Source organism: Pseudochaenichthys georgianus, chromosome 19, assembly GCF_902827115.2.
Source record: "Pseudochaenichthys georgianus chromosome 19, fPseGeo1.2, whole genome shotgun sequence".
Classification (NCBI taxonomy): domain Eukaryota; kingdom Metazoa; phylum Chordata; class Actinopteri; order Perciformes; family Channichthyidae; genus Pseudochaenichthys; species Pseudochaenichthys georgianus.
In genome coordinates this window covers 26,176,532-26,198,614 of record NC_047521.1, presented here as the reverse complement: position 1 = coordinate 26,198,614, position 22,083 = coordinate 26,176,532, and the positions used below count along the sequence as shown (strand labels likewise).

Genomic DNA, 22,083 nt, shown 5'->3' with positions numbered 1-22,083 from the left:
AGACGGCACCGACGGCAGTAAACAATAACTGCAACGAAATCATCATGCAATATCGTTGACGAAAAGTGACGAGACGAAAATGTAGTTTACTAAATAAAAACTATGCCAAAATCTCTCTTTACTTTCGTTGACGAAAAGTGACGAGACCAAATATTATCAAAGATAACGTTACATTTCTGATCAGTCAGTTTTTCTCCCAGCAGCAGTTCCATTTCCGGTGCTGCGGCAGGGCAGCAGCTGTGTGTACATTTGAATTACACCGGGCAGCGGCACACTGTGAACTGTCAGGAAGACTCGGGTCTAACTCATGGTCTAACTCATGGTCTAACTAACCCCCCCCCGTCAGCGCGAGTGAGTGATAAATTGTGCACTCGACGGGTAATAATGGATTATGACGGAAATGTTACGATCCTGTCCGTCAAAATGACTGACAACGAAAAAGTCTAAAGCCACCACTGCTTGGGAGAAAGAAACGATGTGATATTTGGGCCCATTTTCGCGACAATGAGGCGGAGAAAAAAAGCGAATGCATTGTTTCATCAGAAGGGAAGCAATGTGGCCAAAACACAGGTAAAACCACCACAAACCTGACCAGATACTCTCTGCAAAGCTGCTTTCTTGATCATTCAACCTGTGTTTTTCATCAAATAAGGACAAGATATAATCTTATTTAATTTATATATGCTAAAATGACAAATTATTTGTTTTGGCTAGACTAGTTTGACTGAAATGTTCTATATAATCTGATGACTAAAAAAGACTCAACAGTTTTAATTGACAAAAAGTAGACTAAAATAATTAGTTTTCTTTGACTAAAATAAGACTAAAATGCTCAGACTTTTAGTCGACTAAAACTTGACTAAATAAAAACAGGATGAAGGTGACTAAATATGACTAAAACTAAAAAGGAAATTTAACAAAGGACTAAAACTAAATTAAAAAATAGCTGACGAAATTAACATTAGTTAGTATGAGTGCTTTGTTAGTATATGAGTGCTTTGTTAGTATATGAGTGCTTTGTTAGTGTATGAGTGCTTTGTTAGTATGTAAGTGCTTAGTTAGTATATAAGTGTAAGGGAAACTTCTGTAGCAATGGAGAGTCAGGACTCGGAGAGATACGAGGAGAGTTGGAGCTTTGATGTCAAACACGGATCTTTAATACAAGCATCGGCCGGAGAAATTCACATCACAAGTCACACAGTCAAAGGTTCTGACTGCACGGGTGGGTTTCCATGTCAAATCTGATCAGCCTCGCATCTTGGTAGACCCTTTAACTAGTTTACAGAGAGTCAACCCACATATTGGGGGAAGGTACGTGAACACCTGGGAACAAAGGAGATGTCTCTGACATCCGTGGTGCTTAGAAGCCCGCGTTTTCACAGCCGTAAACCCCCCCCTGTGCCCGCCAGGTCAGGCCATAAAACCTGGTAGTATCAACATACGACTCCATTATCACATTCCTTACGGGAGATTAGAAGCAGGGATGGTCGTAAATGTCAACACACAGAATAGGTTAAATATTTAGAAGTTAAGACAGAATTATTCCCCAACAGTTAGTATATAAGTGCTTTGTTAGTATATGAGTGCTTTGTTAGTATATAAGTGCTTTGTTAGTATATAAGTGCTTAGTTAGTATATAAGTGCTTTGTTAGTATATAAGTGCTTAGTTAGTATATAAGTGCTTTGTTAGTATATAAGTGCTTAGTTAGTATATAAGTGCTTAGTTAGTATATAAGTGCTTTGTTAGTATATAAGTGCTTAGTTAGTATATAAGTGCTTTGTTAGTATATAAGTGCTTAGTTAGTATATAAGTGCTTTGTTAGTATATAAGTGCTTAGTTAGTATATAAGTGCTTAGTTAGTATATAAGTGCTTAGTTAGTATATAAGTGCTTTGTTAGTATGTAAGTGCTTAGTTAGTATGTAAGTGCTTAGTTAGTATATAAGTGCTTAGTTAGTATATAAGTGCTTTGTTAGTATACACGTGCTTTGTTAGTATATACGTGCTTTGTTAGTATATACGTGCTTTGTTAGTAATTGTATTGCTCGAAGTGGAGTCGAAAGAGATGAGTTTGTGGAAGCTGTCTGCTGTCCTGATTTCAATGAGGAGCTCATTCCACCATTTTGGTACCAGGATAGCAAACCCACGTGTTTCTGCTGATGGGAATATTTTTATATAAGACAAATGCCAACCAATAGGAATTGAAGAAAGCCTGGGAACAAAGGAGATGTCTCTGACATCCGTGGTGCTTAGAAGCCTGCGTTTTCACAGTCGTAAACCCCCCCCTGTGCCCGCCAGGTCAGGCCATAAAACCTGGTAGTATCAACATACGACTCCATTATCACATTCCTTACGGGAGATTAGAAGCAGGGATGGTCGTAAATGTCAACACACAGAATAGGTTAAATATTTAGAAGTAAAGACAGAATTATTCCCTAACAGTTAGTATATAAGTGCTTAGTTAGTATATAAGTGCTTTGTTAGTATATAAGTGCTTAGTTAGTATATAAGTGCTTTGTTAGTATATAAGTGCGTTGTTAGTATATAAGTGCTTTGTTAGTATATAAGTGCTTTGTTAGTATATAAGTGCGTTGTTAGTATATAAGTGCTTTGTTAGTATATAAGTGCGTTGTTAGTATATAAGTGCTTTGTTAGTATATAAGTGCTTTGTTAGTATATAAGTGCTTAGTTAGTATATAAGTGCTTTGTTAGTATATAAGGGCTTTGTTAGTATATGAGTGCTTTGTTAGTATCGCTCGAAGTGGAGTCGAAAGAGATGAGTTTGTGGAAGCTATCTGCTGTCCTGATTTCAATGAGGAGCTCATTCCACCATTTTGGTACCAGGATAGCAAACCCACGTGTTTCTGCTGATGGGAATATATTTTTATATAAGACAAAGGCCAACCAATAGGAATTGAAGAAAGCCTATACATCTATTTCTAATAATAAAACAAATAATGTCCTTATACAAATTAAAATTTCAAACTACTTCTTTAAAACGTTTTATATATTGCATTTATTTTGTCAATACTTTTGTATTTCACGGCTATCTAGAGTTATTGGAAATGGTCAAATACTTATTATTTTACCTTATCTTAATCCGTGCAGAAATACCGTCTTTAAGCAGAATGAATGAATGAATAGATATACTATGAATTTGAATGTTGAAAATGTAGAATTCAAATGTTATGAATTAAGCTTTACACTACTTGTGCAGCCTGAGTTGTTCTTGTTGTATATCGTCAATTTCCCCTCATTATCCTACATCTCATCCTCCCTCTTAATTGATTTCAGGTCGATTAACAAGGAGCAGTTTGAGAAGAAGAAAAACGACACACTGGACCCTGAACTGTAAGTCAACGTCTCGCCAAACCTCAAATATTAGCATCTGGGAAAGAAGATCAAACCAGAGATTAAAGTTGAATTTATTTATATTTTTGTGTCTCTGTTTTCAGGCTGGTTGAATGTTTGGACTGCGGCCGCCGGATGCATCAGATCTGTGTCCTGCACCATGAAACCATCTGGCCCTCGGGGTGAGAAACAACTTCATTATTCCAGTCGTTCTCAACGTTTATTGGGAAGTAGGGATGCTATCGGCTAGGGGTGCAACAACTAATCGACTTAATCGATTACAATCGATGACCAAATTAGTTGCCAACTAATTCAGTCGTCGATTAGTTGGTGACGTCATCACGTGTGTTATAAGCTCCAACGTTATCGGTCTTTTTATCGGTACTGGAGACATTTAAAAAATATATGTCATGTTTTATTGCTAAAAACATTATATCGCAGTCTTAGTGTCGCCAACTCGTTTCTAACATGCAAAAAGACAAAAAAATGCGTTTATGGTGTATTTTCGATCTTTCCAATCGAGACGAAATCTCTCTCCCAGTCTGTGTGCGAGGGGGCGGGGCAGTTACACACACGCAGCTGCTCCATGCAGCCACACACGGAGGAGATGGCGGAGAGAAGCGCTCGAAGGTGGTTAAACTTTACCCGTCTCGATGTGGACAATGCTCTTTGCCAATAGTGCAATAAGAGTTTAGCATGTAAGGGCGGTAACACGAGCAATTTGTCTAAACATTTAGCAAAAGTGCTCCACATCCAGACGGAGGAATGCACCGAGTTCGACTGTCTTTCTAGCAGCTCTGTAGCCCCGTCCACGAGCAACGTTTCCACGTCAGGTGTTCTGTATGCTAGCAGCAACACACGGAGTTAACTACATTATACAAACATGGGTTAATGATTAGAGGAAACTGAGTTATTTATTTTGTTAAAGTTTCAGCTATTCTGTTCACAGTTCTGTCTTCAGATTATTTAATACGATTTGTTAAAACATTGTTGTTTCTTTTGATGTGAAATATTATTTATTTAATTTAAATAAAAAGCAATGTTAATTCTGTTCACAATTTGTTTAGTTAATTCAATAATATATGTATTTTTAATTAAGATAAGATAAGATAAGACTTTATTCATCCCGAAGGAAATTGTTGTGCCATCTTTGTTGTCTTCATTGTTAGTTTCCACATGCCTAAAACAACCTCAAGCTAAATCTAAAAGTTGATGGCTAAATAAGAGCGTTTGAGAAATTGTGCAAGGCATACAGTAATAATCCGAATAGTCGATTAATCGTTTCATTAATCGATAGATTAATTGATTATCAAATTAGTCGTTTGTTGCAGCCCTACTATCGGCCGATATTCACTCGATCGTTGCTCTCCATAAAGATACATAAACATGACGTCAAATACATGACACTTTTCTCCGTGCGCGGCAAAACAAACTCGCCAAAAATGGCTTCACCGGTCTGGCAGTGTTTTAAGATGTCCAAAAAATACAGTATGCAACGTGTGTGAAGCAGAAATCTTGCAGCTCTGCCGCTGTGATGGACCGGTGAGTGAAACACACACTAAGAGTTAGACCTAACACACTTCGCTATTTGTTCTACCTCTGGAACAAGCTAGACTAGTTATACATATATTTATTCTTCACTGTCGGGTCACTCGTTACTGGATCAGTGAGCTGCATGAGATACTGACCGGCTGTCAGGAGAGAGAGGCCGTTTCTCAATCGTGAGGATGCTTGCTTGGTAGCACATGTCTTCCGAGTCACTTGCTTCAGAAGCGAGGCAAGAATCCTTCCTGGCATTCGGAAAACGAATGGTGGAACAGGCTAGCAAGTGTGCGTCATATGAGATGCCCCGCCTTACATTTTACGCCACAGATTTGGGGAAATTGGTCCGTGCGCAAAGCATTGTGGAGATTTGAAGGATGCGAAGTCTACCCATGTGCAGCCTCGAAATTACCCCCAAACCAAGGACGCGGCCTCTGTGGAATTCCTAGTATGCTGGAGATTGGAACAGTCCTTGAGCGGCACTCGATGACGTAGCATCCTTGAAATATTGGCTTGGAAGCCAGAATCCTCGAGATTGAGAAACGGCCAGGGGGAGAGAGGAAAAGAGAGCGCTTCCGCTCGTTTCTCCCGTGTTATTCTCCAAAGTTAATGTAAACTTGAATAATGTACTTCATTTGAATGTAATAATTATGTTGGTTGTTGTTTGTGGAAGCGCCAGTGAATGAGAGTTTTAAACATCACTTTTAAATGGAAGATCCCCATAGGCCCCGCCGACTCGATCGGATCGGCATCGGCCGATACTGATTCCGGCGATCGGACCCAAAATTGGCGATCGGAGCATCCCTATTGGGAAGCTAGCTCAATATGTAATTCACCGACTCAACTCTGCTTTTCCTCACAGTTTTGTATGTGATGGCTGCTTAAAGAAGACTAACAAGACGAGGAAGGAGAACAAGTATTCGGCCAAAAGTAAGTGTGGCTCTGGTCTATAAAACGGCCATCTTTTAGACATTTGATTTAATCAGTTTCTTGTTATTATTTTTTATTATTATTTTCTCATGGTAATGGTATTTTTGTATGAGGCTGCTAGAAATATGCTTTTATCGGGAAAACAGCTTTTTATATTCCGTGATAATGACAGTTAATTTGCTGGTGAGCTTTAACACTAGAACCGCCAACGGGTCAATTTTACCCGCAGCTGTTTTTTGATTGTATGTCACTTTTTTTCAACAAAATATTGAATTCTCCCAGTCGGTGACTTTTCCTGAAAGTGTGTTATGTAGCACCCTCTGTTATTAATAATGGTCAATATGAAGTCAGATTGAAAAAATCGCCAACAAAAAAATCCATTTATACCTATATCCGCCAGCGGGTAATATTTACCTCATAGAAAATGCAGCGTAAACATGACGTGTTGCTATAGCAACGCCTTTTGTCTACTGCGGTTCCTTATCGATAGAGAGATAGACAGACAGACGGATTTGTACCCAAACAAAACACAAGTCTAACACCAAGCGTTTACATCAGCACTGGTAGCGATATGTTATACTTCATGCTATCTGCACAAACTATATCACATGCAAAGCTGAGAGTCCACAGATTCTACTGGTATAAGTTTCATCCCTGTGCGATCAAAACTCACTGTTCTGTATGATAAATAAAAGAACATTGTATCTTGAAAATCAATAGCGGGTACATTTGACCCGTTGGCGGTTTTAGGTATACAGCGACCTCTGGCGGTTCTAGTGTTAAGAGAATTTGTTTCATAAAAAAAAGGAGTAAATATAGAACTTTTTTAACAAGAAAGCCGTTTAACGCTTTTATACTAAACCATTTTAGCATGATTTCAATTGTAATGCTTGGAGGTATCACATTGAACCAGAGATGGAGTACTCGAGTCCTGGACTCGGACTCGAGTCGGACTTGAGTGCCGATTTTCGGGACTCGTGACTTGACTCGGACTCGCGCACTGATTGACGCGACTCGGACTTGGACTCGTGAATTCTCGCACAGGATGACTTGGACTCGGACTCGTGAATTCCACCCCCCCACGATGACTCGGACTCGACTCGTACATTGACGCTCCGACTTGGACTCGGACTCGAGCACATTTTCTCTGGAGTCTGATGTCCTCTATCCTGTATGGCGAGTTCACGTACTGGACCCCGCTGTTCCAGTCTAGAGATGTCTACAGACACACCCTCACACACTCGTGCTGTATGCTTTCACACATTCTGCTTCCACATTGGGAAAGAGCAAAATGCTCGTTATGTGGAAACAATATAGAAGAGAAGGATCCGTAACACATTACTCTAAGGATCGAGTTCAGACATATAGGCTGTCTTGAACACTATCATCAGAGTAACGTGATCTAATCAATAAATAAAGATTCAGCCGATAACGAAAGCACATACTTAACATGCAGAATGACGTCATTTTGCATGCTAAGTAGCCATGTGCTTTCTGGGGATAAATCTTTATCAGTAAACTTATTTTGAAGGAACTTTTACGGGTTAAATCAGAGTCCCGATCTTATTACTATCAAAATAAAAGTGCAAAACGAAAACTTTACCATAGGAAAATATTGGCATACAAATATAATCACTTCTCTAAAAGGTAACTCATTTTAAATATAGTTTATTTATATATAATAATATGAATATTAGAAATAAGCTTTATATTTGTATAGTACCTATTACAAGAATTGTAGCCAAACTCGCTTCACAGCAGTTCAATAGACAGGACAACAGCAATGTAGAGGAGCAGCTACATTTCAAAACATATATCCACGAAGATTAATACATGAAGACTTGTGACTCGGACTTGACTTGGACTCTTCTTAAGTGACTCGGAATTGGACTCGGACTCGAACACAGGTAATGATGACTCGGACTCGAACTCGACTTGGACACTCCTTGGGTGACTCGGACTTGGACTCGGACTCGACTACGACTCTCCCTTGGTGACTTGGACTCGGACTCGAAGAGTGGTGACTCGAGGGTGACTTGGACTCGTGAATTGGTGACTTGACTACAACACTGCATTGAACCAATTCAAATTACACCTCTGTCGCACATTATCCTGTCACTAATCACCAAATGAATGTCACAAGTACACACACACAAACACACACACACAAACATACTTTGATCTCTTCCAAATCAGGTTTTGTGTAGCTTTGTTTTCTCCCCGCATGTTTAAGCATCAGTGAAGTGATTTCTTTCCTCCTCTCGTCGCAGGGTTGCCTCAGACGAAGCTTGGCAGCCACCTGGAGAACAGAGTGAACGACTATCTGAAGAGGCACTGCTACACGGAGGCCGGAGAAGTTCATATTCGAGTCGTTCACGTCTCCGACAAAGTGGTGGAGGTCAAACCAGGCATGAAGTCCAGGTACAGAACCAGACTCATTTAAACCAAATCTAAAACGCCCAAAAAATTGGATGCCATGAGTACATTTGTGTTTTCACACAGTTTTGAAGATTTCCAAAAGTCTAATGTTCAGCTTTAGAGCTAATTATCTCATCACACAGTGCTCTAAGGCAGTGCTTCTCAAAGTGCGGTCCGCGGACCACTGGTGGCCCGTGATCGCCCCCTAGTGGTCCGTGAGTATATTGGTACAATTTCACATTTTAAATCAATTAATAAATTAAAGTTGTACGCACTCTCGCGGGAATATCTCCGCAATGGAGCGAGCTTAAGTTTCACTTTCGATGGTATGATATAGCCCAGCGCAACACCTTCATCACACATGTTACCACTCGTTTGTACCATTTTCAAGCGATTTGTAATCTGTTCTAGAAAAACGATGTGATTTTGGATATTTGTGGAGTTAGGTGGTCCGCGAGTGTTTTTTTATTGGTTAAGTGGTCCTTGAGAAACACTGATCTAAGGCGAGTGACTTGCATTTCTAGCAATACCAGAGACTGTCCTGAACATTTTGATATGTAACACATGGGGTGCCATGTTCTAACAAATACATGTAAAAGTTGATTTAAGGAGACATCTACAAATCGAGAAAATACCCGTAGACTCCAGAAGCTCTGATTTGCTTACAACCACATTAACGTATCAAATAGAAACACTGATTTTTAGTCTTTCCACAATTTAACTAGATGTTTAACCACATCAAAAACAGCCCTACATTCATATGATAGACACATATAATGATAATAATGAAGCTTTATTATTAATATAGCACTTTTCATATAACTCGTGCCGCTCAAAGTGCTTTACAAAATGACACATCACAAGTTAAACACAAACAAGAAACTCCCCTCAGATTATTTGTTAAGAACCTGTTTTTCTTTTCACGAAACTGTGTCTCAGGGCTTCATTAACATTTCTGAAACTATTAATGTTCCATACTCACTTAACGGGAAGAAAGTCAGCTACCTGACGATACGAACCATTTTTACCGAAACAAAACACAAGTCTCACAAGAAGCGTCTAAATGAGCCCTGAGTGAAAAAGATGCTATCGCACTTAGCACAGAACTCACAGCTTAAATCCCCTCATTACTTATCGTATCTGCACAAACAAGATCTCGATTAGCGAGATGAGATTCCACACGTTCCAGAAATATTAGTATCATCGGGTGGGCTCGGGGTTAACGGGTATAATATAAGATTTTATCAGGTTAATAGACACAAGGAGGTAAAAGGTAACATATAGGTACAACAGAAATACAAATATTATAGTAATACAATTGCCATAATTCTAATAAAGGTTAAACGATTCCTAAAGTAATTAAACCAGCTTTGAAAGACTTAAAATAAAGTCTGTAATGAGATGACTTGATTACTGCACATTATTATTATGCATATTATTGTCTCAAGCGGTTTCCAAACGGAGATGTATTTCTCTTTCTCTGTTTTCCAATCTATAACTTGTTTCTCGCCTACAGATTTGTGGACAGCGGAGAGATGTCGGAGTCGTTTCCTTACCGGACGAAAGCCCTCTTTGCGTTCGAGGACATCGACGGTATAGACGTTTGTTTCTTCGGGATGCACGTCCAGGAGTACGGATCCGACTGCCCTCAGCCCAACCAGAGGTGAAGACCTAAATAAAAGCACAACAGCCAGTATATACAGAATAACAGTCACTTCAATATATTTTGAGAATGTGCGTTAGTGCAGAGCTGCAGCGTTATTCATATTTTAATCCTTCGTAAAAATAATAATTTGAAAGCATTTTATGCTGTTCATGATCTGTGTTCCTCAACATCACAATATTAACGACGTGACTTTTTTTTATACTTCTCTCTCTCTCTCTCTCTCTCTCTGTGTCTCTGTCTGTCTCTCTCTGTCTGTTTCTCTCTGTCTCTGTCTCTCTCTGTCTCACTCTCTCTCTGTCTGTCTCTCTCGCTCTCCCTCTCTCTCACTCTCTCTGTCTCTGTCTGTCTCTCTCTCTGTCTGTCTCTCTCTCTCTCTCCCTCTCTCTCTCTCTCTCTCTCTCTCTCTCTCTCTCTCTCTCTCTCTCTCTCTCTCTCTCAGGCGAGTTTACATCTCCTACCTGGACAGCATTCACTTCTTCCAGCCTCGCGGCCTCAGAACAGCCGTTTACCACGAGGTCCTCATCGGATACCTGGAATACGTCCGGAAGTTGGGGTAAGAGCTGCTGCTCACACACTTAAGACAGGGAGCAGTAAACATTGAGACCCTCCCCTTCTCATTGTACCGTTTTCTGATGTGCATCTTATTAGGGATGGGTATCGTTAAGATTTATCAATACCGCTTATCGATCCGGTCCTTTAACGGTAATCTTATCGGTTCTTTTGAGAGAAAAAAAGGTAAATTAACTAAACAAAATCAATTAAATACATAATATTTCACATCAAAAGAAACAACACATTAAATAATGCGATGACAGAACTGTAAACAGAATAGCTGAAACTTTAACAAAATAAAGGGTTCATTCCACCTTTTCCCATCTCCTATAGCTTCCTTCAGTCTGTAAATTAACTTCGTCTCCTCTCTCTTTTCCTCAGCTACACCACTGGGCACATCTGGGCCTGCCCGCCCAGCGAAGGAGACGACTACATCTTCCACTGTCACCCCGCGGACCAGAAGATCCCCAAACCCAAACGCCTGCAGGAGTGGTACAAGAAGATGCTGGACAAATCCGTGGCGGAGAGGATAGTGCACGACTACAAGGTAATAATTGTCGTGGCTTCCTTCCTTGTTTATCTGTCCAGCCACTAGACGCCTTAAACAGCCATGTTTTAACTCGTGCAACAAAGAAAATAGGTCTTTGCAATAGAGTGCCACAGTGACGCGTCCTAAAACCCGGAAGTCTGTGTAGGCCGTTGCTGTGAGTGTGGACGGTCGGAGCATATACTGCGTTAGCTTAGCCGATCTCCATTCAGAAAACACGCATTTTAAAAGGTGTTTCTCTGCCGTCTGTCTGCAGACTTTCATTAATTCATGGTTCTTACTAACCGGTATCAGTACGTTGTTACTTCGGCATCATTTAGAAACGTGTGTTACAATTAAATCACGGTCAAATATGTTCGTTGTAGCCACTCACTAGTTTAGCATACTCAGCCCGGTTGTTGGCCCGGGAAGAGCCACGATTTTTGGAAGGCCAGAAAAAACCGTGCTACGCGCTGCAGTGGAAATGCGCCATAAGTGTCCTTGCAGGTTGATAAAGTGAGAGACGGTCACTTAAATATGTTGGGACAAATGTAAAGCCTTGTAAATCATTCAAAAGAGAGGCAGGATTTGTATTTATTCTAATGTTTGTTTAAGGCAGCGGTTTTCAAAGTGTGAGGCGCGCCTCCCTGGGGGGGCGCCAGAGAGCTTCAGGGGAGGCGCAGCGTGAGAAAGAAATAACGAGAAACAGTGAAATCTAGCTAGTTAACTCTTTGGGCGACAGCCGTTTGCCGACAGGCGGAAGGTGTGGACACGGCCGAAAAGACACGACGGTGCGGGACACACCATTCTGAGTAGGGCGACAGGACGCTCATCGGCGGCCAGACATCGGCTCGGTGTGTCAGGGCCTTAACATACAGGAACAAAATAACAGAAAGTATGACAAACATGGACAAACCTCGTACAGTCTGTTAAGTAAAATTCATGAAGTAATGCATCCATGCTCTGTATGTGGGTATGGACCCGGCGTCAGTAAAACGCAGCTGCACGTCTTCTGACTGGCCACAAAAAGCGTGACCACATCACCCCAATGCTGGCCTCACTGCACTGGTTCCAGTTCGCTTCCGAATAGATTTGAAACTCCTTTTATTTGTTTTCAAAGCCCTAAATGGGCTGGCTCCGGCCTATATAGCTGAACTCCTCCAGCGCTACACCCCAGCCACAGCCTTAAGGTCCGCTGAGCAGCTGCTGCTGGTAGTGCCCAAGACCAGGCTCAAACCCCGAGGGCACCGAGCCTTCGCAGCAGCCGGCCCCGGGCTCTGGAACACTCTGCCCCTCCACGTGAGGTCGGCCCAGACACTAGGGGTTTTTAAATCCTCACTAAGGACTCACTTCTTCTCCCTGGCCTTCTAGTCAGAGCGGAGCGCGACTCCTGACTTTTCCCTGTGTTTTATATTTTTATATTTCTGTTTTATTGTGATTGTAGCAATCTGTTTGTATTACATGTACAGCACTTTGGCTCCACCAGAAATCGCTTTTAAATGTGCTTTATAAATAAAACTTGATTTGATACAATCATTACAATTTGATAGACAGTATATTATATATATATTATAGTGTCTAATAGATCAGTTTGATCAATAACGAGCAGAGCAGCTGAAAGTGAGATGACGATGCTTAAACATGCCCAGTGATGCAGGCGGTGACGAGCAGCAGGTAGAAAGGTCAAACATGAACTCCGGTGAAACCAGAGTTCCCGTTAGAATATGTTTCCGCCGGTCAACATGTCCGTTAAAGTTTAAATCTTCCGGACACAATGAGAAAAGTGCCGGTCAAAGGTCTTCTTTGTTATTTATTGAGCTTTAAAACAAATTGATATGATTCTGGTGGTCCGTGAGCGCCCCCTAGTGGTCCGTGAGTATATTGGTAACATTTCACATTTGAAATAAATAAATACATTTAAGTTTTCCGCACTCTCGTGGGAATATCTCCGCAATGGAGCGAGGTTAAGTTTCACTTTTGATTGCATGATATAGCCCAGCGCAACACCTTCATCACACATGTTGCCACTTGTTTGTACCATTTTCAGGCGATTCGTAAAAAACGATGTGTTTTTGGATATTTGCAGAGTTAGGTGGTCCGCGAGTATTTTTTTATTGGTTAAGTCCTTGGCATGAAAAAGTTTGAGAAACACCGTAGTAGATTAACTACATTATTCAAAAGTGAACAGTAACTTAGAATAACACGGGAATAATGAACGGAGCGCCCTCTCCCTCTCCTGACAGCCGTCAGTCTCATGCAGCTCGCGGATCAGTGATGAGTGACCCGACAGTAAAACTAAACATATAACTAGTTACGGTAGTTTGAGAGGTGATTAAAATAGCTGCGTGTGATATTCTAACCTGAAGTGTGTGTTGCTCCGCTCACCGCATGTGATCATGCAGAGCTGCGTGTCGACTCGTCAGCAGCAGCTGATCTCTCTCTCCGTCAGACTAGACTCGCGTTTCTGTCCATATCGATCAGATCCGGCTAGTTCTAGCTAATGATAGGACGACCTGCTTATTAAAAGACACCTAAACAATAAGCGTCGCTATGCAACCGGGAGAGGCCACAAAGTATAGCGCAGCATTATGCATTTTGTTTACATGCCCACCGGAACCCCGAGGCATTACCAACAGATCACCGCACAATCAATCCATCCAGGACACTTTAGAGTTGACTATTCCTGTCTGTCACATACGTTGTGCAACTGATGCGGTATTGCGCCAAGGTGAAATTATATTGACCGGACACTTTGACCGGAGAGATTTAGATTTGCCGGTCTTCAGCATATTTTACCGGTCGTAGATTTCGATGCAAAACACTAACTTTATTTCCAATTCTCCCCTAAAGGACGTGTTCAAGCAGGCGACAGAGGATCGGTTGACGAGTGCCAATGAGCTGCCGTACTTTGAGGGCGACTTCTGGCCCAACGTCCTGGAGGAGAGCATCAAGGAGCTGGAGCAAGAGGAGGAGGAGAGGAAGAGGGAGGAGAACAGCACGTCCAACGAGAGTATCGATGTAAGAGTGTGTATTTTTTTTTACTCCGTGTTGAGAAATCATCATAATAAAACCGCCCGAGCTCGTTAATAAAGCCGTCTGTCCTCCTCTCTTTGCAGGACACGAAAGGTGACAGTAAAAACGCAAAGAAGAAGAACAACAAGAAGACGAGTAAGAACAAGAGCAGTCTGAGCCGAGCCAATAAGAAGAAGCCGGGGATGCCCAACGTGTCCAACGACCTCTCGCAGAAACTCTACGCCACCATGGAGAAACACAAGGAGGTGAGTCTGGAGGACATTCCAACGCCTTTAAAGGACACCGGTCAAGAAAAATCCACTTCTTCATGTCTCTTCTACATCAACATGTGTCCCCTCTTCTTCACGTCTCTTCTACTTCAACATGTGTCCCCTCTTCTTCATGTCTCTTCTAAATCAACATGTGTCCCCTCTTCTTCATGTCTCTTCTACTTCAACATGTGTCCCCTCTTCTTCATGTCTCTTCTACATCAACATGTGTCCCCTCTTCTCCATGTCTCCTCTACATCAACATGTGTCCCCTCTTCTTCACGTCTCTTCTACATCAACATGTGTCCCCTCTTCTTCATGTCTCTTCTACATCAACATGTGTCCCCTCTTCTTCACGTCTCTTCTACATCAACATGTGTCCCCTCTTCTTCATGTCTCTTCTAAATCAACATGTGTCCCCTCTTCTTCATGTCTCTTCTACTTCAACATGTGTCCCCTCTTCTTCATGTCTCTTCTACATCAACATGTGTCCCCTCTTCTCCATGTCTCCTCTACATCAACATGTGTCCCCTCTTCTGCATGTCTCTTCTACATCAACATGTGTCCCCTCTTCTGCATGTCTCTTCTACATCAACACGTGTCCCCTCTTCTTCACGTCTCTTCTACATCAACACGTGTCCCCTCTTCTTCATGTCTCTTCTACATCAACATGTGTCCCCTCTTCTTCACGTCTCTTCTACATCAACATGTGTCCCCTCTTCTTCATGTCTCTTCTACATCAGCATGTGTCCCCTCTTCTCCATGTCTATTCTACATCAACATGTGTCCTCTCTTCTTCATGTCTCTTCTACATCAACATGTGTCCCCTCTTCTTCATGTCTATTCTACATCAACATGTGTCCCCTCTTCTTCACGTCTCTTCTACATCAACAAGAAAGATATATAAACTTGCCCTCTTTTCCCCCAGGTGTTCTTCGTGATTCGGCTCATCGCAGCCCCCATGTCGAACTCCCTGCCCCCCATCACCGACCCCGACCCCCTGATGGCCTGCGACCTGATGGACGGCCGCGATGCTTTCCTCACGTTGGCCCGGGACAAACATCTGGAGTTCAGCTCGCTGCGTAGGTCCATGTGGAGCTCCATGTGCATGCTGGTGGAGCTGCACAACCAGAGCCAGGACCGCTTCGTATACACCTGCAACGAGTGCAAACACCACGTGGAGACGCGCTTCCACTGCACCGTCTGCGAGGTCAGTTTGGGAAAGGTAGCTTGGCTGGGTCTTAATTTCAGGGTTGAACATAAGGGGTAGAAGCATCATTCATAACTTTGCTAATATACTGGATATTTGTAATCTGGTAACAACTAATACCAAAAATAAATGTTGGATGTTTTCCAGATGTGTTATGTTAACATCCTTCAGATCGCTAACCTTCCCTGTCCCGTGTGTTCCCTCTCAGGACTACGACCTGTGCATCACCTGCTACAACACCAAGGGCCACGTGCACAAGATGGAGAAGCTGGGCCTGGGTCTGGACGACGAGAGCAGCAACTCGTCGGCCGCGGCGACTCAGAGCCCCGGAGACTCGCGGCGCCTCAGCATCCAGCGCTGCATCCAGTCGCTGGTCCACGCCTGCCAGTGCCGCAACGCCAACTGCTCGCTGCCGTCCTGCCAGAAGATGAAGCGCGTGGTGCAGCACACCAAGAGCTGCAAGAGGAAAACCAACGGCGGCTGTCCCATCTGCAAGCAGCTGATCGCGCTGTGCTGCTACCACGCCAAACACTGCCAGGAGAACAAGTGTCCGGTTCCCTTCTGTCTCAACATCAAGCACAAGCTCCGCCAGCAGCAGCTGCAGCACCGGCTCCAGCAGGCGCAGATGTTGAGGAGGAGGATGGCGAGCATGCAGAGGGTCGGACAGTCCGGAGGAGGCGGAGCTCCGGGAGGAAATGGATTACCTTCTCCCAGCGCAAACAACGGATCCACGGCGCCGGGAACACCGACTTCTGTGGGGGGGACGCAGCCGCCGACACCTCAGACCCCGACACATGGGAACATGCCCGCTCTCCCCCAGCAGCAGGGAGGCATGGGGGGGATGGGAGCCATGGGAGGCATGGGAGGCATGGGAGGGATGGGGCAGCAACAAGGTGGGCCTCAGCATCACCTCCATCAGTATCAGCCTGTGGGAGTCGGAGGCGGGATGATGAACTCCCCTCAGCAGCAAATGGTGCCTCAAATCCAGGCTCCAAACGTCCAGCAGCACCAGGGGGTTCTTCCTCCGTACAACCCCAGACCCGCAGGAGCGTCACCTTTACACCAGTCTCTAGGAAAACCAGGATCCACCCCTCCCCAGCAACAGCAACAACAACAGCAACAACAACAACAACAACAACAACAACAACAACAAACCATCATGCCGGGGCAGAACCAGCAGCAGGGGCCCCCTCTGGCTGCTGTGGAGACGGCGCTGAAGATCCAGCGGCTCGCAGAGACCCAGAGACAGATGGCTCAGGCTCAGGCTCAGATACGAGGCATGGGCCAGGGGGGGGGTCTGATGCCCCAACACCCGCACCACCAGACCCCTCAGGTTCAGATGGGCATGTCCCCCCACATTGGGGCACAGGGCATGCCCCCCCAGAATCAGGGAGTCGTCGGCAGGACTATGTTGGAGCAGCAGGGCATGTTAGCGGGGCTTCAGCAGCAGCAGCAGCAGGGCGGCCCCCCCCAGACTCAGCTGCTGCCTCCTCAGGTGCAACAGCAGGGAGGGGGGCCGCAGCAGTGGGGGGGGGGCGCACCTCCCAACATGAGCCCCCAGCAGAGGATGATGGGTCACATGCAGCAGCAGCAGCAGGCAGGAATCCCTCAGCAGGCCATGAGTCAGCAGCAAGGGGCTCGAGGGCTGATGCAGGTGATGGGGGGAGCTTCGGGGGTCTCGGGGGTCTCAGCAGGGGTCCAGAACTCGATTGTAGCGGCGGCTGCGTCGGGGAACCTCCCTCAGGCCGCGCTGCAGGATCTCCTGAGGACCCTGCGCTCCCCCAGCTCCCCTCTCCAACAGCAGCAGGTGCTCAACATCCTGCGCTCAAACCCCACCCTCATGGCCGCTTTCATCCGTCAGAGAGCAGCCAGGTACCAGGGGGGTCCTGGGGGGGGGCCCGGTGGGGGGGGGGCTCCACAGGGGGGTCCACCACAGCAGGGGGGTCCTGGGGGAGGGGCGAGGTTCCCTGGAGTCCTGCCTGGTGTGGGAGTGGACGGGCAGCAGCAGCAGGTTAGCGTGAACCAGGCGGGGGTTAACATGGCTCAGGGGGGGGCAGCGGCAGGGGGGAATATGCCCACCATGGCTCAGCTTCAGCAGCTACAGCAGCAGCAACAACAACAACAACAGCAACAACAACAGCAGCAGCAGCAGCAACGCCCCATGCTACCTGGGAAGCTACAGCAACAGCAAATGGCTGCATTACAGCAGCAGCAACAACAACAACAACAACAACAACAACAGGGAGCTGTGATGCAACCACAACAACCAGGGCAACCGGGAAACATCGGCAACATGAATCCACAGTTCAGAGAGCTGCTGATGAGGAGGCAACTTCTTCAACAACAACAACAACAGCAGCAACAACAGCAGCAACAACAACAGCTACAACAACAGCAACAGATGGGGAACCACGGGCAGTTCCAGCCTCAGCAGGGCCCGCAGGGCTTCATGCAGCCGGGCTCAGGTCTGCCCCCCCCCTCTGCTGCACCACAGCCTGGAGGTGGAGCCCCCGCCCCCCCCCAGCAGCCGGGTGGGGGGGCCACAGTGCCCAGCCCACAGCAGCAGAGCTACACTAACAACATGTCTCAGGTTGCTGCGGCGATCCAGCAGCGGCTCCAGCACCAGATGCAGCTTCAACAACAACAACAGCAACAACAACAACAACAACAACAACAACAACAACAACAACAACAGCAGCAGCAGCAGCAGCAGCAGAACTCAATGAGTCAGGATGGAGGTGGAGGTCAAAGTGGAGTTTCAGGTGGAGGACAGACCACCCAGAGCATGCTCCACCAGAACATCCACCAGAGGCTCCTCCTCCAGCAGCAGCAGCAGCAGCAGCATCTCAGCGGGGGGTCTCCGGGGCAACACAGCAGCCCAATGAGCCCACAACAACAACAGATGGTTCAGTCTCCGCGGCCCCACCTTCAGGCTCAGGGCGGTTTGGGTGCAGCGGTTCGATCTCCGCAACCGTCGCCGAGGCCTCAATCGCAACCGCCTCGATCCAGCCCGTCCCCCCGCATGCAGCCGGCATCTTCGCAACCCCCGCAACCGCAACCGTCGCCGCATCGCAACCCCCCGCAAACAGGCTCCTCCCCTCATCTCATCGCGCAGCATCATCAAAACATGGCGCCGCCGCAGAATCCCCCGCTTCCTCCGGATCAGTTCAGCTCGGAGCAAAACAATATCATGTCTCAACTGAGCGGGATGACGGGGATGCAGTCGGACATGTTAGGGGGAAACAACAACAACAATAATAATAATAACCCGGATCTGCAAACGACGAACATTAACCACAGCAGTTTGGATCTGATGTAGCCTCGTCGCTCTCCGTCTCTGATTTTTAAAGAAACTGCCGCGATATGGAGAGCGAGGCGGGACTTTCTTTTTTGTTGAAGTTTTTATTTTTTATTTAAATATTTTTGTGATGTATAATAAATAAGAACTGCCTTCCTATGGGAGATAAATCTTTAGAAGTCAATAAATGAATAAATTAAAAACAATGGTAAGTTATTGCTGTTAATATATATCTATATATATTTTTGCCAATTGTGTACAAAGGGGGGGGGGGGGGCGGCAGTGTTTTCAGGTTGAAGATATTTCTTCCTTATTAAGTCGATATTTTTGGGGATTTTTTGCCTTTTTATGAATATTTTTAAGATTTTAAATGTGGCGAAGAATTAACAGTGAGTGACACGATGTACCTTCCCCCCCCCCTTCCTCAAATACCCATAATTGTATTTTGCAGAGTATATTTTATTTCTGAATCTATTATGTTTCCTCCCTTCTCGATGACATATCTTCTGTTACAGAAATCCTTATTCTGTACAACACACATATAGACTTTATTTTATATGATAAAGGGAGGGGAGTTAGATGCGTTTTGTTTCAGGGTTTATAAATTAGAAACCTCAGCAGTGTTTTTTGGGGGGTGGTATTTTTCTGCAAACAAATCCTCCTCGCACCACTTCCTCCTCTGAATGTCCCTTTTAATCCTGAAAGGGAGGAGGAGCCCGTTTTAAAGCTGGACGACGTTTATGTACATATATATTTACAGCCTTGTTTATAAACTGTGACATGGAGAAGCCTGCCTGTACCCTCACAAACAGTTCCCCTTCTTTACATCCCCGCTAATTCAATGTTGTACAGAAAACGGTGGACTTAGATACTGTTTTTGTAATGAAAGTGAAATTGAAATGTAAAAAAAATACACGCCTGTACATACTTTTAAAAGCCGTATAAGCAGAGGGATTATTTTTCTGCTGCTTGTCCCCCCTTTCTTGTTTGGATATTTGCTGTATCTGTATAAAAACACAAAAACTCCTGAGCTACTGTACAGCATTGAGATGATTTTGTAAGCAGGTACAGTTGTTGAAGGGTGTTGAAGGTCACAAGCGCCTTTTTCTGTGTATTTTTGACAAGGTTTTTGGGAGGGAGGGGTTATTGCAAACACACCTGAACAATCTCACGCAGGTGGAGACCGGAAAAAAGAGTTTAAATTTAGCTTTTTATGGACTGAAGCTCACTATTTTTCTCACAAAAGGTTGGGCTTGCTGGTATATAAGAGGGGGGGGGGGGGGCATCCGAACCAGGTGGCAATATATCTTGAGACTTATTTTGTAAGAAAACAAGGAAAAACTGTCTTTTTTATATATAGATATATTATTTAATTTTATTTTTTTGGAAATAAAACTTGAAGCTACAGGAATTATTAGATAAAAACAATGTTTTTGTTTTGTATTGAAGATGTAATGGTGATGCAACACGACACTGCAGACCCCCCGCGGAGAATCTCCTGATATAGTTGTAAACATACTGAATCACTGTACAAACCCGATGGCAACTGAACAAATACCTTCTCTTTTCAATCACTTCTTCTTCTGCTCAACAGAGACTGGAAATAAGACTTATTTAAATATTTGTTTTTAGTATTACAAATGGAAAAACTTTGACCACTTTTTCTTTTTTTGTTAACAATTTTTTGGTGCTCGCTGAGAGAAAGCAAAAATAACTGTTGCTCCATTTTCATTAGTTTCCTTTTTTCTAAGTTATTTTGGTGGTCTGATTGTTTTTTTGCCAATAAATTAATTGTACAATAAAGTATGTTTGTACCATTGGAAAAATACACCGTTGTTGACTCCTCTTTCACATTTATATATTTGAGATATTTGAGAACTGAAGCTCAGCGCAAGTTCAACCAGGAAGACCTTCTTTACTCTTCATATATGCTATGTTACTACTCTCTCAATAAGTGACCGGGGAATCACTCTCCAGCTTAACCAATCACTTCGCTCTATTCCCAAGAGCCTATCATAGCGCTCCGCCTACCCTTTTAAATCTCCCCCCCCCCCTCTGACAGCTGTCATTTCAGGTGATTCGATGCAACCCCCCCCCCTTTCACCTCCTGTCCCTCTGAATCCAGGGTCAAGCTAAGCCCCTCCCCTTCAGACCGACCCCTGGGCTGCAGTCGGATAGTTTAAAAATCAGCTCCTAAATTCTAACCCTATCGTCTATTCCTTGACCTCTGAGTGAAACGTCACGGGGTTAAGGGATAGTGGATAGGAGAATTCAAAAGGACTTAGGAGAAGAGACTGCGGTACTTTAGAGAATCCGAATGCACTTTCACTATCCGACGTGTTTATGATGCGCCAGCGGACGTCATTGTGTGCGTCTGCTGCTGTGGGGAAACTACAGTTATACAAAATACAGCGGACTACAACATGGATGTTTAATAAGAACGAGGGACTGCTGTAAACTCATCTAGAGACTCTGCACCGTGCTCTGATGCTGCTGCTTTGCTTTATGAACGAGGACAACAGAGAAACATATTCTTCAGGACCAAAGTTGGAATTGAAATAAAAAAGGAAAGTGAAACTTATGCTCGTCACCCTCTCCCTCCGGTCCACATTAATACAAATGATCCCAATACGTATGATTGTATGAAATAAAGATCTTAAAATCAATACAGATGTATTTATTATAAACATTAGTCCTTAACATCTATCACTGTGTATATCACCATTCAAACATCTTTTAGAAGTTGAACAAACCCCACACAGCTCAGTGAAGACTGAAATGTTGACTTTATTTGATAACTTCAGTGAAAACTAACGTTCATATTTCTCTTTTTGATTATAATACTGATGAACGTTCAAAACAAAGCACTTTGGCAACTTACCACCTATGTTTTAAAATGCTTAATAAGCACCGTAACTTTCATGATATCATTTCTCGGTCATAATCGGTTGTTTCCGTGAACGGCCGACTGTTGAGTGACGGCAAACGCTGCGGCTGCAAGGCATTGTGGGGCAGCATTTTCGCTTCTCCTGTCGGTTAGAGAGGTCCAGTGGTTCCTAAGCTAAAGGAGGTTATAAAGGAAGTTTGAAACCTCCTTTCCTATCATTCTCATCATTCTAGAGAATTCGAACGGCACTTATCATGGCTGCCACTGAGGGACTTCCGGGTCATTTCAATCCTTTAGGAAGGTTCCTAAGCTAAATGGACTATTCGACTTCAGCCCAACTATCCATTCACCACCACCCCACGGGGGTTTCACCGGATATATATTCATCGGTTCTCCCCTCCCGAATGATACTCCTGCACAACG

The 22,083-nt window shown here is 44.2% G+C and overlaps 1 protein-coding gene across 10 annotated transcripts in view; it reads left to right on the top strand.

Moving 5' to 3' along the window:
- ep300a (E1A binding protein p300 a) overlaps positions 1-20,601 on the top strand; it is a 57,526-nt gene extending 36,925 nt beyond the window's left edge. For 4 of the 10 annotated variants that reach the window (XM_034106823.1, XM_034106828.1, XM_034106827.1 and 1 more), the window contains 11 exons: positions 3,294-3,350; positions 3,455-3,532; positions 5,755-5,822; positions 8,093-8,243; positions 9,757-9,903; positions 10,346-10,459; positions 10,840-11,005; positions 13,835-14,008; positions 14,101-14,262; positions 15,194-15,490; positions 15,684-20,601. In XM_034106823.1, the coding sequence (XP_033962714.1) occupies positions 3,294-3,350; positions 3,455-3,532; positions 5,755-5,822; positions 8,093-8,243; positions 9,757-9,903; positions 10,346-10,459; positions 10,840-11,005; positions 13,835-14,008; positions 14,101-14,262; positions 15,194-15,490; positions 15,684-18,794 (4,525 nt within the window). In that variant the 3' untranslated portion in view covers positions 18,795-20,601. The remainder of the gene's footprint in view (positions 1-3,293; positions 3,351-3,454; positions 3,533-5,754; positions 5,823-8,092; positions 8,244-9,756; positions 9,904-10,345; positions 10,460-10,839; positions 11,006-13,834; positions 14,009-14,100; positions 14,263-15,193; positions 15,491-15,683) is intronic. The other 6 variants (XM_034106831.1, XM_034106829.1, XM_034106826.1 and 3 more) reach the window with 3 other exon arrangements.
- Positions 20,602-22,083: the final 1,482 nt, after the last annotated feature.